At 51.2% G+C, this 17855-nt stretch overlaps 1 protein-coding gene across 5 annotated transcripts in view; it reads right to left on the reverse strand.

Moving 5' to 3' along the window:
* Nav1 (neuron navigator 1) overlaps positions 1-17855 on the reverse strand; it is a 230739-nt gene that overhangs the window by 13006 nt on the left and 199878 nt on the right. For all 5 annotated transcript variants that reach the window (XM_048357254.1, XM_048357253.1, XM_048357255.1 and 2 more), the window contains 10 exons: positions 16999-17442; positions 16449-16490; positions 15626-15774; positions 13576-13746; positions 12526-12578; positions 11290-11367; positions 7998-8081; positions 7694-7805; positions 4159-4280; positions 103-299 (listed from right to left, as the gene is read on the reverse strand). In XM_048357254.1, coding sequence (XP_048213211.1) covers positions 103-299; positions 4159-4280; positions 7694-7805; positions 7998-8081; positions 11290-11367; positions 12526-12578; positions 13576-13746; positions 15626-15774; positions 16449-16490; positions 16999-17442 — 1452 coding nt within the window. The remainder of the gene's footprint in view (positions 1-102; positions 300-4158; positions 4281-7693; positions 7806-7997; positions 8082-11289; positions 11368-12525; positions 12579-13575; positions 13747-15625; positions 15775-16448; positions 16491-16998; positions 17443-17855) is intronic.

The raw sequence follows: 17855 nt of genomic DNA on the forward strand, positions 1-17855 counted from the left end.
TGAGTAAGGGGGCGTGGGCCCAGGGTCTGTGGGCTTACCACCAGCTCTGGCTAGCAGTTGACTCTGGCAGCAGGCCGGGTGGCAGGCACACAGAGCACTTACTCAGTGACCTCGATGCCCACCGAGGACGAGGTGGAGGACTTGATGGAGGGCGAGGCGGTCTCTGTGGAACCATGTTGCAGCTTTGGGGAGGAGGGTGCTGAGGAGTCGGGAGTGGCAATCTCCTCAATATCAGAGTAGGAGGAGGCAGACTTGGGTCCCTTTTTTATACTGAAGGCTTTGTTGAAAGAACTCCGAAGCTAGAAAAGAACAGATCCGGGGAGAGAGATGTTAGGACTCCACTCTGGACTGCTTTGGGGCTGGGGCAGGCAGGAGATTTACTTGCTGTATCTAAGCTCACTCTATGAGGCGTGGCACATGGGCAGAGTCCCAGAAATGAGGACTTGGAAAGAGTGGCTTGCTGCCACTGTAGGTTATGGGAACTTCTTGGGGCTTGTCTTTCATGGGGGCCGGGGGGGCACTGCCTCCAGAGGAGGACAGAGAGAAGACCCCAGAGGGCTCATGAAACACCTCTCAGCAATCCAACCCTATCAGGAGACTACTAACGGTGTCTTGTGAATAATCTAGAGCCTCATTCACTTTGGGTCTCGGGATCCCTTCTCTTTCTTGGGTTCATCAGCCCAGATTCTACTCACCTCCTTACAAAGCAACCAGAAACTGACACTAGGGTTCTGTGAGGATCAAGAGAAGGGAGCACTATACCAAGGTGCACTTAGTATTGTGGTATATGTGCATAGCACAACGCAGAGCAGTTAGAACTACCAGATGAAAGCACTGTTTACGATGTTGAAGTCTCACAGTAAGAGCTCTCTCTCGGCCTCTCCTCAAGACTATTCGGGGCAGTATAACCTGACCTTTGATCTCAGCACTGAAGAGCTTGGGTGTTGGGGGGAGGAGGAGCTTTTATGAGATGCAACCCAGGAGCCTCTTCCCGCACCCACTCACATGCATCCATTCAGCATGCACACACACAGGGACACAGACATGGAATGGCAGCAAGAGACAGAGAGGAAAGGAGGGGTCAAAGGCCATAGGGGACAAAGGCAATGCAGATCTTTGGGGCAGGGAGAAATAAAAGAAGGAAAATTTGAGGATATCCTTTCTAATCGTTTCTCCTGGGACACAGAGTCTACTGGATAGTGGGTGGAGCTCCCAGCTGGTGGCCGTTGATTCTCTACTAGGTAAGATGTACAGGAAGACCAATATGGATCTAGGAGGGTATGAGTGCGAAAGTATGTACACAGCCTGCTGGTTTCCAGGGAGTTTACTGTCGTTGAGCAGCCAGGGCCCCAAAGTGCCATAAAGCTCAGGTCTCTGCTGAGTCGAAGAATCAAGATGGAAAAGGACAGAATACACTCCTTGCTGGCACCATACAACTTAAGAAAGACTTGGAATTAAAATCTGGGCTTGTCCATTTTTAATCCAATCAAGTTTTCTACAAATCATTTGTGTGCGTGTGAGTGTGTGTTAGCCAGGTGTCAATGGCTCACATCTGCAATCCTTGCTACTCAATGGGCTAAGATCTGAGATCACACTCTGAAGCCAGCCCAGTCAGGAAAGTCTGTGAGAATCACCTCCAATTAATCACCAAAAAGCTTGGGGTAGAGCTGTGGCTCAAGTGACAGAGTGCCAGCCTTGAGCAAAAAAGCAAAGGGAAAGTTCCCAGGCCTGAGTTCAAACCTCAGTACTGGCAGCTAAAGAAATAAAGAAATCCTGTGACCAGTGTGCATGGAGGGTAAGCTCCCTGGTCATGAGGGTTTCTAAGGAAGAATGGTGCTCAGTGCACTTCAGAATCCTGACTGCCCTAACCACTGGGACATGTTTGGTGGCCTATGGCTAAGGGTCCCATGGTTAAATGAGTTTAGGAGACCACGGAGTACACAACCCAAAGCAGGACTCTTGGCAGGAGATATTTCGGAATGTATCCTGTGCAGATGAGCACCGGAAAATATTTAGTGATTCTAAAGTCGATCGGATAATGGCAATATTGCTATTTAAGGAGTATCTGAATAGATCGGTGATCTGTGAAATCGACTGCAAGAGATGCTAAAGAACCAGGTTGAAATGACCACAAGGCCTCCCTATCTGTGCTCTGCCCTCCCTGGTCAGGCTTCCGGGAGAGCTGGCCTCTCTGCCCCATTGTTTGCTTCTGGCCATATAGTGCAGATGTAGGGCATTTCTCCACATCCCTGGCTACTTTTCCTCATTGTACCTGGGTTTACTTTTACTGCCTTGGTGCTGTTTGCTCCAACAACTCTGGTCTGTGAGCTGCACTTGATGGCTATAAGCATTTTGGCACCATTGGATTGTAATTCATTTTATAGGTACAGTGTTCTTTTTTTTTTTTCCTCCTCAGAAACACTGTAGGCTCCTCAATGACAGAGGTAAGGGACTCAATAGCTCACACCCTCCATACACCGTGGGGATCAGGTAAGAGTGATGCTCAGATGTTTGGTTTGCAGTAGAGATTGTGGGTTCATTTTTTGTTTGCCTTAGACTCTACTGCAGACTCTGAATGCCTTCAGCCGTCCCATGGATGCCTGGAGGGTCTTAGCATTTGGGGTGATGATGGTGTCCTAGACTGGACCATATCCCTCACCATCTCCGCTTCATTCTACTCTGGAGGTGAACCTTTAGGCTGAGCCCAAGCTGAACTGGCTTCTAGAAAACTGTGGTCAAGAAAACCTCCATCCAGAGACTCCTTCTGGCTTCTAGGTTTAATGGGCCAGAAATGAAAAGGTTCATTTTCTGGGCCAGATGGTGGTGGTTCACATCTGTCATCACAGTTACTTAGGAGGTTGAGATCTGAGGATCGGGGTTTGAAGCCAGCCCAGGTAGGCAAATCCATGATTCTCATCTCCAATTAAAAGCTGGAAGTAGAGGTGTGGCTCAAGTGAGTAGAGAGCCAGCCTTGAGGAAGGGGAAAAAAAAAAAAAAGCCAACCAAGAGCATGAAGCCCTGAGTTCAAGCCCCAGTATGGGCACAAACTATATTATGGGTTAGGAGAAGCTCAATTTGACTATGCTTTTTTTTTTAATAATCGTCCAATTCTGTAACCAGGGACGACAGGAGGGAACAGACTCTGATTGTGTCCGACTTTACCATCCGACCTATAACCAGACCACTCCTCTGCTCTCCAGGGGCAGCTGCAGGTGCGCCATGCGGTGGAGGGAGGGGAGGGGGGGTCTCTGCGCAGGCGCGGCAGGCACCGTGAGTGTCCCCAGGGGCTGTTCTTTCCTGGTTTCCTTGTGTGGTTTATTTTTTTTTCCAAGGGGAGAAAAGAGCTGCTCTGAAAATAAGGAAGGTAATGATAAAGGGAAGAGAAAGTGTGGGAAGAGGAAAAGGACCGGGTCTCTTACCTCATAGACCTGGAAAAAAAATAGGGATTTGAAGTCAGCATTTTGAAGGGAAGAAAAAAAAAAAAAGAAAAAAGAAGCAACACTTAATCACTCATTTCACACAACTGGCTCCTGCCTGCATTCCACAAAGGTAGGTCTGTGGGCTGGTTCTAGACGGGGAAGAGATACGCTCCCTTCCCCAGTCAGCCCGGAGAGCCGAGAGTGTCCTAGAGAACTAGAGATTTCAAAAAGATCATCCACAGTCATGTTAGGGTCAGAGGGAGGTGGGTAACGACATACGCGGGAAAGACACCTCTGGACCACCCACGGGTAAGAAGAGGGCTTTGGAGCTATCTAAAAAGCTCCACTTGTACCTCTCCAAATGGGCACAATCACCTCCAGCAGCCCCTAGAATGAATGACACCGTTCACAAAGCCTTTCTATGCAAGGAAGGGAGCGGGCAGGGAGGGACTGCTGGGTCTCATTCCCTCCTGAGTATTCCTCCAGCTCCTTCGGTGCCAAATGCATTTGCTTTAATCCACGGGGAGAGCCCACGCTAGTAGGGGTGGGTAAAGGCTGCGCGGAGAGCCCGGGGACCAGCAGGCCACGGCTAGGGCAATGGCAGACGTTGTCAGACATCACACGGAAGCCTACTCCTAGAAGGGACTCGTCAACCCTCCAGGCCAACCCCAGGTGTCCCCATCCCTGTGCTGAGGTAGAGGCAGAACCATGGAGATTCTGCCCATGAACCTTTACCCACCCAACTCTTCTTCTTCTTCTTTTTGGCGTCAGCGTCCTTGCTGCTGCCGATGCTGGAATGGCTGGTAATGCTGTTGAGGCTCGAGATGCTGTCTGAGGAGTTCTGTCTCTTGATCCGGAGTTCTAGGGGCCAAGTACAAGTGGGAAAGAGGCCGAGGTAGATTTAGAGAAATTAAGACAAGGCTAGCTTGCAGAAGATAAACAGGGGAGGGGACCCATCAACGTCTAAAAACGCTTCATTCGTTTTGCGAATTCGTTATTGAACACAACATTCATGGGAAAGCAAGTCGCGTTTCAACACAGAAAAATGCTAGGGGAAAAATAATAAGGTAAAACAATAAATAAAGCTGGGTGGGGGGGAGGGGTGGGTGGCCACGCCTGCAATCCTAGCTACTAAAGAGACTAAGATCAGGGGCTGGGAATGTGGCCTAGTGGTAGAGTGCTTGCCTTGCATACGAGAAGCCCTGAGTTTGATTCCTCAGCACTGCATATATAGCAAAAGCCAGAAGTGGTAGAGTGTTAGCCTCATACAAAAAGAAGCCAGGGACAGTGACCTGAGTTTAAGTCCCAGGACTGGCAAAAAAAAAAAAAAAAAAAGAAAGAGAGAGAGAGACTAAGATCCGAGGAGCCAGTCATGCAGAAGAGTCTGTGTCACCATCTCTAATTAATCACAAAGAAAAGCCAGGAGTGGAGCTGTGGCTTAAGTGATCGAGTGCTAGTCTTGGGCAAAAGAAGCTTCAGGACAGCACCAAGGCCCTCCAGGACTGGCACAAGAAGTTCCCAGTCTAGTAGGAAAAACAGGAATGGCACAAAGGACTCAGCTTGAAGAGCTCTAAGAAGGACTTACCTAAGGCTGACCACCTACACTTTTAGGCATGTATTCACCCTATCATGGGGCATGGCTTATCCAGCAATACTAAGCTACCTGATGATCCAAGGCCAAATATAAATAGCCATGTGCAGAACTTTTTTTTAAAAAACCAGTCTTGGGGCTTGAACTCAGGGTCTAAACACTGTCCCTGGCTTCTTTTTATGCACGACTAGTACTCTACCACTTGAGCCAAGGAGCCCCTTCTGGCTTTTTCTGTTTATGTGGTGCTGAGGAATCAAACCCAGGGCTTCATGCCTGCTAGGCAAGCACTCTACCACTAAGCCACATTCCCAGCCCCCCTGTGCAGAACTTTCAACCTGAATACAGGTTAAACTTCATCTGATGAGAAAAGTGAACGTGCTAAGCAAGTATTCCACCACTGAACTATGTCCCCAGAAGACACCATTGCATACAAGGTGCAGAGTTCAGATTTCCAGCGCTGAAAAAATTAGAAGGCAAAATAAGTTGCACACTTGTCTCTCTTTCAAAGGTTTCAATAGGTTGTGAGCTTATCAACTAAATAAAAGATCCTATATTAATTATTTTAAAAAGAGACAGGGACATGTGGCTCACGCCTGCAATCCTAGCTACTTAGAAGGCTGAGATCTGAGGATTGGGGTTCCAAGCCAGCCCAGGCAGCAAAGTCTGTGGTTCTGTGAGACTCGAGTTTCCAATTAATCCTCCAAAAGGTGGAAGCAGAGGGGTGTGGCTCAAGTGGCTGAGTGCTAGCCTTGCGCAAAAAAAAGCTTAGGGACAACACCCAGGCCCAGAGTTCAAGCCCCAGGACTGGCACAAAAACAAAACATTCTAAATTACACAGTATGAATGACTGTACCAACTATTGTTTTGTTTTGTTTTCTGCAGTGTTGGGGATCAGTCCCGGTAAGACTTGTGCATGCTCAGCAACTGCTCTACCATAGAATTAACCCCCCTAGCCTTTACAAAAGCTCCTGAATATGCACGAAAGCATTTTAAAGGGGTGAATGTTATAGTACATGAATCCTATCTCAAATGCTTTTAGAAGCTACAGGATAGACACCAGCACTTGAGGATGCTCCAGGAAGGAAACAGAACCCGAGACACAGAGGCGAGTGTGTCTCAGAAGCTAAAGGAAGGATTTAATATAGGAAAGGTGAATAGGGCCCCAAATCTGGGGGAACTGATGCGTGTGCATGTGCATGGTTTTTCCTTTGAGCCAGTTTCACTGTGTAGTTCCATCTGGCCTTGAACTGGCTGTGCTGCACAGTCGTTGACCTCTCCATTCTCCTGCCTCAGCCTCCGGAGTGCTCAGAGTGCTGGGATTCTGGATGTAAACCACCACATTCATCCTTTTTTTTGGAGCCCTTATTATAGATGCAGCTCTGTGGTGTCAGCCTATATCCTCAGACTCATAACACAGCTCTGCTTAGATGCTGCCTGTGTTTGTACAAGTCAAGCAAGGCAAGTCCTGAAAGTTTTAAGTTGGACTTTGGAGAAATGGGCTTATGGGGACATTGGTGAAGTGTCTTTCATAGGGTGATGGTATCAGAAGCTAATTTTAGTGGGGTCATGAAAGATAAAGACTGTGCCAGAGGGAAAGATTTAAGACTGTAATTAGAAAGAACATAACTGGATAGTAGGTTTACAAACAGAGGAGAAGGAAGGAACAGAGGTCAGAAGTCAGAGGAATGAACAGAGGTCAGAGAGGAAGGAAAGGACAGTTGCGAATATAAGAGAATAACGGACAGAAAAACATCCTAAATCCTTAGATAAGGGATCACTTGAAGCCAAAAGGGATAGGTCTTTGCAACAAGAAAAGAAAAAGAAAAAAGTGGAGAAACATAAATTGATGATGGACTGAGGAAGAGTCACTGGAGTCTCACTTGAAGATTGTTTTTTTCCTTTTCTTTTTGTGTTGGTATTGTGGCTTGAACTTGGGGCCTCCTGCTTGGCTTTCTTTGCTCAGGGCTTGTGCTATTCCACTTTTTGCTGGATAGCTGTAGATAAGAGTCTCACCAACTTTTCGTCCTGGGCTGGCTTTGAACTGGGGTCACTAACTACATAGGTAAGGGTTATGTTCAGTGAGGCAAGTGAGCAGTGGGAAGAGGAGCTTGAGGAAAGCGGTAGAAGCTGTAGTGTATGGGTGTGAGGGGGGCCTTGTGTATACCAGACAAGGGCACCACCACTCAACTCTATCCCCAGCCCATAGACCTCAGATATTTGGTGTCAGGCTGTCGGTAGCAAAGTCTGATAGCTAAATGCCAAGGCCACCTTGTCACATGACACTCGTGTGATGGATGTATCTTTGGCAGTGTCATTTGCAGAGAAGATTGACTTCATCTCCCTTAGAGAAATAAGCTGACCATCAAGCAAGATCACATACACACGCAGAGCAACACTGGTAGGCGGATGTGAAGTGCTCTGCTGGTGACTGACTGCCTTGGACAGCTCTTTGGCTTTGGTCTGAAGGCCAAGCGGACTTGCAGGGATTATCAGGTAGATCTCCTCTACCTGCTGTCACTCCCCGGAATGACAGTCCGGCTCTCCTCACTAGCCAGTCCAGGCTTCATACTGGAGGAAATCTCATCTGAAAGGTGGCATAACGTGAGACTGGGTGGAAATCTGCGCTCATCCTCTTCAGCCCAACCCCGTTCTCCCTCCCTCCGTGGGTAACAGGACATCCTACCTTTGGGTGTGGCTTCGGAGGCATTCAGGGCTCCCTGGATGACGGCCTGAGCCTCAGAGTTCTTTTTCTTTAGAAAGTCGATCGTTTCTCGGAGGTCCAGCAGCTCAGTGTCCTAAGCCAGGAAGGAAAATAAGGTCAGCGCTTGGAGCTGGCTGGGCAATGGGCTGGGCCCTGGAATTCTATCCATCTTGACAGAGAAGGGCAGGGAATCGGACCAAGGAGAACCAGGGGGACAGTCGGGGCAGGCGGCTGAGGAGGGTCGCCTGGGCCCGGGGCGACTGGTATCCCCACCCCAGCCTCTCACCTTCTCCTCGGCTGTTTCTGCCAGGTGTCGCAGGCGAGATGTCATGTTCACCAGGCTCTGCTCAAAAGCAGCCACTAAGTTAGCCTAAAACAAACACATAAAGAGATCATTTGTTGCTAAGGGAAGGAAAATGATTGAGATACAAAATAGTTTTAACTCGTTTTCTGTCTCAGAGCTAGCCCAGGTCAAGGAACGTCTTGGTTTCAAAGTATTGATTTCCCTGAGCAGACAGTTTCAAACCAGAGACCTGCCCAGTGAATCAGCTTCCCGAATAAGGTGAGATCCCAGAGGTGGGATTGTCCCCGTGCTCTGAGCAGAATGCGGGGCCATGGCTGATGGGAGGGGGCAGGGCGGTGAGGGCACGGCCGCTGGACAGGGTCCTAGTTTTGGTTTCACTCCATAGTGGTCCATAGACCAAGTAACCTCCCCGAAGGTCCCCTCCATTCATTTCTTTCTTGACCCTCAGAGAGTGGCTGGCTCTTTCTTCATTCTTTTATTATCATCCTCAATTAATTATAATTTAGTAAGTAGCTTTGTTATCTTCTATTAGTTATTATTTATTAAGTAGTTACAAGAAGGTATTACAATTTCATAGGTTAGGCTATGAATCCAATGCTTCTTGGTCAACTTTCGTTGTTTTCCCCCATTCCTATCCTGCCTCTCCCCCCCACCCCCCCCACCCCCGCCGCCCCCTGCCCTTTCTTGTCTACTTCTTGCTCTGGAACTACTTGTTTCTGGTTTCTTCAGCTTCTACTTTGCAAGACGGGAGGGAACTAGCTCAAGAAGCTTTAGGTGCATTCTACAATTTGGCCACCAGAGGTCAGGTTGGCTTCATGAAAGGTGCTGGAGGGGGCCCACTGGGGGCAGGCTGGGTCAAGGTGCTGAGAGGCACTAAGGCCAGGGGCAGTGTGACTGCAACTCTAGCTGGCCAACTGGCAGCAAGACGTCCAGGAACGGTGAAGGCAATGAGGCATGGGGCTCAGAAGGCTATGGGATACACCATCAAGGCATCTGAGTAAGAGGAAAACGCAGTGAGCACATTCTGGGCATGCCCTTCACATAGGGGGGAGGATGTGACAGCCTCACTCTTGTTGGGTTAACTCTAGTTTTCACCGCTCGCCATTGACACACTCCTGGAGGCTTACTGAAATGGGACTGCTGGAGAGTAGAGTCTCATGAACTTTCCTGCCTGGGCTGGCTTTGAACCGTGACCCTCACATCTCAGCTTCCTGTGTTGCAAGTGTGAGCCACCAGTGTCCAACCAACTTCTATCTTTTTGACCTCATGTCTCATTTGCTCCTCTACTTCCCAGTCTATCTGTGGCTGGGCACCTTACAGTCCTGGAAATCTACCCAAGAGTACTGGAGACAGCCAATGGCCTCCCGTGTGCTTTTCTAAATCAGCCTCTCCTCATCCAGGGCGCCGAGCTTCCTCTCCCACTTTGTCTCTTACGTGTCGCTCTCCCTCCCCTTACCCTGAACATTCTCCTAATCCCAGCCTCAGACATGGGGGGGGGGGGGGGGCGAGTGCTGCCCTAGAGGCTAGCACCGGGAGTGGTAGATTGTCCTGGGCCAGCTTCCGCTGTTCGTATGTTGCATGCACTTAGCCATAATTTGATCCCAAATCAGGACATCTTGAAGAGAGCCGTGGGACCTTCCCAGAGTCCTAGCATCTCCGATGTGAAGGCGGGGGCTCTGACCCTTGGCAGAAATATGTATCAAGATTCTGAACTCGGGGGCTGGGGATATAGCCTAGTGGCAAGAGTGCCTGCCCCGGATACACGAGGCCCTAGGTTCGATTCCCCAGCACCACATATGCAGAAAACGGCCAGAAGCGGCGCTGTGGCTCAAGTGGCGGAGTGCTAGCCTTGAGCGGGAAGAAGCCAGGGACAGTGCTCAGGCCCTGAGTCCAAGGCCCAGGACTGGCCAAAAAAAAAAAGATTCTGAACTCACCGTGCCTGGGTGTTTAGTTTGTTCTCCCTTAGTCCAATGGAACTTCCTGTTCTACAAAAAAATCACCCTCTAAATTCATTTTCTTGGCCCTATCGCAGCGTTGACAGCAAGACGTGGGACAAACTGCCGTGTAAATGAATCAAACAATAATGCGCTTTGCCTCCCTGGCGCCTCTCCCCCCTCCCCACCCAGCATCTCTCAGACACAAGTTTCCTCGTGTGTGCAGGACGTGACCCTGGTTGTGGGCCTTGACAGGCATGCGTAAGACGGCTCTTTTTTTATGTTGCAATTCTCTGGGTCCCTACGAGTGGGAAACAGTACTTGGTAAGCGCTTCTAACAAACCACCAAGTACAGAACTTATAAACTAGGAGCTTGGGGAAAGAGAATAAAGAGAGTGTATTTCAGCTGCTGCTGCAATGTATTGGAAACAACATTTGGGAGAGATTTTGGAGTCGTTTCTACCTGATTCCAAGGGGCAGACCCCAAGGCCTGACAGCTGGATTCCCCGGGGAGGAAGGGGAGAGAGAGGAAACGCAGGAAGCACTGCGGAAATTGCAGACATGATTACTTTTGTGCAAACACTTGGAAAGCTCCTGGAGATCCGGCTCAGCTGGTGTTTACAGCTTTGGGGGAAAATGGCTCTTATGTTCTCTGTTTGCATCTTAGTCGCAAGAGAGAAACTACCACAACCTGGTTAGACAAGGCGGTTCCGTGTGACCCCCGTCTCACAGAGCAGAAAAAACTAAGGCTGAAAGGAAGATAGTGACCATACTAGATGAACGTGGGCACAGCCAGTCTTGGCTGGCTGTCCATGAGCTACCAGGGAGGGCCATTTGTGAACCAGGTAGTTGGCTAGCACGGGAGTTAGATTTCTAACTGGCGTCATGGTCACTGCACAGTGCGAATGGCGATGCTGGGCCTGTTCCCTTACTTGGCATGGAAAGAGGCGTGTGCACACCCCAGGACCACCAAAAAGGGCTTGAAAGTCTCAAGAAGTACAATCCGTAGCTATTCTGTTCATGGCCAATGGTAAAACCATTGAACCTCTTTTCTCGCTAGGAAGGTCAAATGCTACCACACCGCCCCCTTCGTATCTATTAATCAGAGCAAGGAAAAAATGACTTCTTTTGTCCCTCCTTCCCTCCCTCTCTTTCATTTTTTGACCCAGTCTTGCTATGTAGCCCGGCTTGTTCTCAAAGTCAAGATGTCCCTGTCTCCATCTTGCAAATGCTGGAAGTACAGCTGCATATCACCACCCTCCACTCGAAAGGCTCTTTATAAAGCTACCTAACGATGACCCAAACAGCGGCCCAGGGCTTCCCCTGTGCCAGGCACTCACATTGGCAGAGAGTTGAGATGTCAAGGTGGCCACTTTTTCCTGGGATGATTCAAGTTCCCTACGAAGCTTCCGGATTTGCTGCAAAAGGAGGAGAAAAATAACCCAGTACGGATGGCAGAAGTAAAAGTTCTGGAGGGGAAAAATGGGGCGCGGTGGTGTTAACAAGCAGAGACCAAAGCTTTGCACCCTACCTCAGATTGCATCCTCTCCTCAGCCTGAAGGGAGTGCAGAGGAGGGAAAGAAAGAGAAAGCAGGTGGTTACGATGGCAGTGGAAAGGGCAGGCAAGGGAGGCAGGGAGGGAGAGACTCGAAGTAGTGTGATGCAGAGGTGCTGTCCTGGCCTCGGCTCCTCCTAGGGCTGCGCTCAGAGCCGCGCTAGGGCTGCACTCAGAGCCGCGCTAGGGCTGCAAGATTTCCCTTGTGATTACCTCTAGCCCACTTCCCCACTGCCAAGAAGGCTAGGAAGTGAAACTTGGGTTGATCTGACAACCAACCCTGATGGCCAGCAACCTGAAGGGGTAAAGCATTAGAGGGCACGACTGAGCACCAGTGGTTCACACCTATTTTCCTAGCCACTCAGGAAGCTGACACCGGAGGAGCTTGAAGTCAGCCCGGGCAGGAAGACTCTCATACGTGCAATTAACCAGCCCCAAACTGGAGGTGGAGGTGTGGCTCAAGTGGTAGAGGGCCAGCCTTGAGTGAAAAAGCCAAGTGAGTGTATAAGGACCTGAGTTCAAGCCTCAGTACTAACACACACACACACACACACACACACACACACCACCACCACCACCACCACCACCACCAACAACAACAACAACCTAGGAATCAAGGGACATCTAAAAGTCGTGTGCAGTACCCTATAACACAATAAACATAATAAAATTTGGTCAGTTCCATTTACTGTCGAGATTCTAGAAGCCTGGAAATCTCATCTAACCTTGTCACCGACATTTTCCTCTTAGCACACACAGCACGAAAGGGGCTTGGTCACAAGGAGGTCCCTTTTTTTCAAAGGAGAGGAACAAAAAGCACCAGAGTTGCTTAGGAGTCGGTGGTGAGGCCAGGGAGACAGACCCCTGAGGACGCAAGGCGCCCAAATGAGGGGTCCCAGCCCAAGCGAAGGGAGGCTCTGGGACTGAGTGTGTCATGGGAGGGGAAGGGGAATGGGCAGGAGGGAGGAAGGGAGGGGAGAGCAGGGCTGGAGGGAGGAAGGGAGGATGTAAAGGCTCTTACGGAGGAGTAAGTGGAGGAGGCACTGGAGGCCAGGGAGAGCACGGAGCCGTGAACTGAAAGAGAAGCAGAACACAGGGTGAGTGGAGCGTCCCCCGGCCCACAGGGGTCTGGGAGGAGCTCTAAGGCAGGAGTTTGGATTCTGGTTCTGGAGCAGTTATGGTATCCCAACAGCCCACACAGCAGTCAGGAATCCGAGAGGGTCCCAAGTAGACAGACTCCCCCTACGTTCTCCAGCAGCCCAGGCCCGGTGGGCCCTCGCTCAGGGGGCTCCAAGGCTCCAGAGAGAGGGAAGGGAGGTTTGCATGAAGAGTTGCCATGTGTCCTCCCAGTCAGGGCAGTAGTTTTATAAAACATCAGGAGGGGCTTTCTCATCCGAGCGGCCCCCAGGCCTCCTCTGGCTCAGTACTGGGGGCTAGAGCCAACTGCAAGAACCGAAGCACGCCTGCAAGGAAGGCTTTCCCACATGAGCGTCCTGACAGTCATAAAGGGGTGCTAATGCACCCCAAGACCTGGTCTCCCAGGAGCAGTTTACCAATGGTAACAACCCAGATCACCACCAACGAACAGATGGCTGTCCCAGAAGCTAATCTCTGGAACATTCTGGAAAGAGCAATGAGATGCCTAGTTCTTCCCTAAGGATTATGTCTGTCCTAATACTGCAGGTCTGCACGTCTGTTCTAATACTCAGAGCGACTGTGGGGAAGAAAGACTACGACTCGAACTCAGGGGGGGAGACAGATGCTCTGGTTTTCTGAGCATTCCGGGGAGGGGGAGGGGGGTACCATTTAACCCTTCCGATCCTGATTTCCCTCCCCTGGTCCCTGGCTAGATGCGCCATCCCCAAGCCCCAGTGCTAGGCAGTGCGCCCCCCCCCCAAGGTTTCTGGGCCCCCAGACCCTTCAAAGGTATGGGAAACAAAGAACTGAAATGGCCCAAAGGGATGTCCTATGGATCGTCTGTGTGTGGGGGGTGGCAGTGGAGGTGGTACGGTGGGGGAGGGGACCCAGCAGGGCTGGAATGAGCGTGAACCGCGCTGGCATGAAGTCTCACCGTCGTCCGTGGGGTCTCGGAAGGATCCTGACCGAATCATTCCCTTGGGTCTCTCGGCCAGGGACAGGGTGCTCCCCAATTGGGAGCCGCTGTACAGCTCGAAGGCCGCCTCGTGGGTGGGGATGCTGTTGGAGCGGGTGATTCTTGGCGTGGTGGCCGCCGTGGGACTCACTGGAAGGACAGAGGGGAAGGGGACAGGAGAGGGAGGGGGAGGCAGGAGAAGAGGCAGGGTCATCAGCTCGGGTCCCTTGGGGGCCGGAGCACCAGGAGCATGAGAGGCGACGGGGAAGAGGGCGGGAGAGGAAGGGGCGGGTGGGCTGGTGCAGGTGTGCAAGCAGCGGGGGGCGGGGGGGGTAGGGGGCCCTCCTGGGGAGGTCGAGCCCTAGTGGAGAAGGACCCCTTGCTGTCTGGGATGAGGGCTTCCCCTCAACCCTGCCTGCCTCGGATCTGTTGGGTTTTGAAGGTCAGGCTGGGGGCCTGGCAGCTTTCCGGAAACCTTCACATCACGGGGATGTGCCTGGGATGAGGATGGATGTTGTGGTTCCCTACAACACAGCTGGCAGCTCGGCAAGACTCAGAGTTCCAACTAAGACTCGGAGTCAAGGGATGAGAAAGAACTAATAAGCTGGCGGAGGGACCGGCGGAGGGAGCCAGTGGGATCCGTCACAGAAGGCCTGAGAGTCTCCCTGCAAAGTGGCCTCCCCTGAGGTCACTTTAGGTCAGCTCTGGAGCACCAAGAAATGCGGCCCTCTCTGCCCGATATCACCCCCCCCCCCCACCAGCTTGAAGATCAGACAGACAGCAGGTAAAAGCGCCGGCTAGGCTATGGAATCTACTTTAAATCTGGGCTCTGCTGACTCTTGGAAAGCTACAGAACCCTTCCTTCCTCCTTCACCCGTTGCTGGAAAGACGGTCTTTCCGGGCTCATGCCCCCATGGAGTTCACTTGTCTGGTCTTTCGTCCACACATAGGCACATGGAGGCCTAGCCTGCCTGTAAAGTCCTGTGCGAAAGATTCTCCACCCCGGTCTTGAATCCACAAGATCACCGCTTAGCCCACTTCCTCATTCTGTACCACGCATGCTTTTCTTCCTGCTTGGTCCTCAGTGGAGATGGAAACAAGCCCACCCCATCCTCCACTTAACAGGCCTTCAAAGGCCAGATGACCCTGCCCGAAGGCACCGGTGACCCCGATCCCCAGTCTTTCCTTAAATTCCCCACAGTCATTGCACAGGCACGTTATGGGTTCTTGTCTTACACCAACTGCTTCCTTTCCTTCAGCTGGAAGATGAGATGAGTTTAGAAGAGATGCAGCAAGTGAACAACAACCTCTGTCCTAAAGAGGCTCCTAGGCGGCCAGTCCTGAGCCACTGCTTCCCAGAACCGGGCTGGTGTGAGCCCAGGCCAGGCCAGGCTTCCTCCCCTCCCTGCCTCTGAGTCACAGAGCCGCTTCTTTCTCTCCCAGCTTTCCCTTCTCAGGCTTTGCAGGGGGTGAGATCAGGACATGTGTTAGTCACCTCTGCCTTCAGGGACGGGATGACCCTGGCTCCGGCAGAGCAGTTGGGGAGTCTGGATTTCTCTGGGTGGAGACGCAGATCTCATCCTTCTCTATCAACAACCTTTCCCTGCTTGCTTCCCAACAGCCTGACACAGTAGTACTGAAGCTGGACATCGTAGCGTGGACCTTACCAGCTGGCCCAAGAAGGACTGGGTGAGGTGGCTCCTTTCTAGAAGCTCCATGTGTCTGGTTCTACCCCTGGACTTTCATTTGTGGCTTTCCCATGCTGTCAATGAGCCGCTAATACTGTAATACCATCTCAAGGGTCCTTGGGACCCTTAAGGACTTGTCTCCAGGGGTCACTATTCAGTGCAGGACCTTGGAAAGCTTTGCCTTCAGTCCTAGAGTGGGTGGATAAACTGAGGCACCATGAAGCAACCCAATATAGCGTGAGACAAAACTGAGATCAAAGTCCAAGTCCAGCTGCTTGGCGCCACCTTCAGGGCAAGCCCCGCTTCATCCCACATCACAGTGCGCAACCGGAAGCACTGACCTATATTGGTGAGCTGGCCCTTGGCACTCAGGGACATGGAGAGCGCAGGGGGGGAAGGCAGGTCTGCCTGGTCATCGGATTCTGGCAGTCCCCCAATGGTGTGGGAGTGTCGCCTCTCCTTGGTCTCCTCCTGGGACTGAAGCTGGTACCTGCAGGAGCAGTGGAGAAACTCGGTCTAGGCCACGACAAGGCCACACTAGAGGCTTAGCTATGTGGACATGTCTGAGGTGGGTTGGAGGGGGAGATTCTGAAAGTGGGACAAGGAAAAGGGGGTGCCACCAGGGCTTCCTGAGGAGGGGCTATCCTTCCTAGAACCTCTGGGCCATGCTGAAGGACCAGCAGGTACTCAAGAGAGCCCCTGGGTAGGGGTGGAAAGGATGGAGGGGACCTCAGAACTTCTTCCCCAAGGCTAAGGACGGAGTTGCACGACTCCAGGCGTGGTCTCTCAGGCCACTGCAGTCCCTCTCCAACTGAACAACTTGGTTCCATCCTGGCCATGGAGGACCTGGCGTCCCCAGTCCCTTGCACACCCAACGGCCCCAGGGACACACAGGGAGGGAGGGAAACAATAGCGAGGAAGTTCCACCAGGATCAGGACTGCCCAGGCCAGTACAGGGGAGGATAGGAGTTCCATGTGCAAACTCATTTCTCCTCCATTACCAAGGAAGGCTGTTTACTATAAAAGCTGACAGGGATGGGAAGCTCGGGCAGGGCTCTGGGTGGCTTTCGTGGAGGACCACGTACATATAAGTTGGCTAACTAGCTTTATGCATGTGGCCTGGGACAAGCCAGGTTGGGTTTTTCAGAGAGACTACGGTTTTACCTGAGCCCCTTCTTGGGAAGGGTGTTCCGATCCCGCTGACTACTGTGGAGATAAAAGAGAGAGAGAGAGATGGGTTACGGGAGAAAAGGATGTGGGTCTGTCTTTGAAACCAGAGGTCGGAGAGGTCTAGACTCAGAACATGGGACATCAAACTATGACATCCTTTACCACGATAAGCCAAGTAGGACAGACAACCAAGGAAGAACTCGGCTCACAACTTGAGCAATTTATCTGAAGATGGTAACTGTTTTCTGGATCAGGAGTTAAGGTATAGTTTCCTATGTAATAGATCATATTATAGCGCGTTAACAAAAAGGGACACGATGGGAGGAGGAAATAATTATGAGGATCCTGGAGAAATGATTTAATGTTTTCTGCACTGTTTTTCCCCATGCACATTGTGAGAATAAAATCCAAACCCTACCCACACCTCACGGAACTGTTGTGAAATTACTGGAAACATGCAAACAAATCGTGAAGTATCGTTAGTGGAAAAGTGAGTCCAAAGCACTGAGGCAGGCTCAGACTCCGCTGTCTGTACCCCACCTACCTGTCCAACTGTCCAGCCCTGGGACTTCCACTCCAGGTCAGCTCTTCAGTCTCTTCCTCTGAGGGGGCGGTGGGGGCAGCAGGAGGGGTGGGGATGGGGGAGCTGCTGGGAAAGGCACTGGGCAGGCTCATTGGCATCTGGAGGGATTCCATGCTCCTGTGCAGGCCTGAGAGTTTGGGGTACATGCGGGTCTCCTTGGGGACACTGAAGCCGCTCATGAGCTCTAGGCCCTGGGAGAAGCTGGCCGAGTTAATATTGAGGATGGGGGCTGGACTGGGAGTGAAGCAGGAAGGGAGAGGAGCCCCGGTTGCTGAGCTCGTAGCGTGCAGATCTGGGACCTTGGAAGCATGGGCGTCGCTGGATGATGGAAGATCCAGACTGTTGGAGTTGACCTTGTCTAGATTGGCTAGTGACGGTGGCTTGACAAAGCTCTTAGCCGTGGCCCTGGAAGAAGTGGAGAAAAAAAATAAAGGAGGATAACAGAATTACAGGTGAGAGTAGAGCCTCTAGCTTCCTTGTCTACTGACTAGTTGCTAAGTAGAGGCTAACCTTAATTCTGTTAACAAATAAATTTGAAGATGTCATATGTGATTCAGGGCATCTTTAATCTGTGTGTGTGTGTGTGTGTGTGTGTGTGTGTGTGTGTGTTGTATGTGCACACCCCTCCAATGGGGCTTGAACTCAGGGCCTCACACTCTCACGTAAACATTTTCCATTCCAGGCTGGCATTCTGTCAGACTTAAGCCATACCTCTAACAACTGTAGTCTTAATTAAGGGGCATAAAAGATGAACATGTGGGGCTGGGAATGTGGCTTAGCGGTAGAATGCTTGCCTAGCATGCATGAAGCCCTTGGTT

The sequence above is a fragment of the Perognathus longimembris genome, chromosome 11 (assembly GCF_023159225.1).
Source record: "Perognathus longimembris pacificus isolate PPM17 chromosome 11, ASM2315922v1, whole genome shotgun sequence".
Taxonomy (NCBI): domain Eukaryota; kingdom Metazoa; phylum Chordata; class Mammalia; order Rodentia; family Heteromyidae; genus Perognathus; species Perognathus longimembris.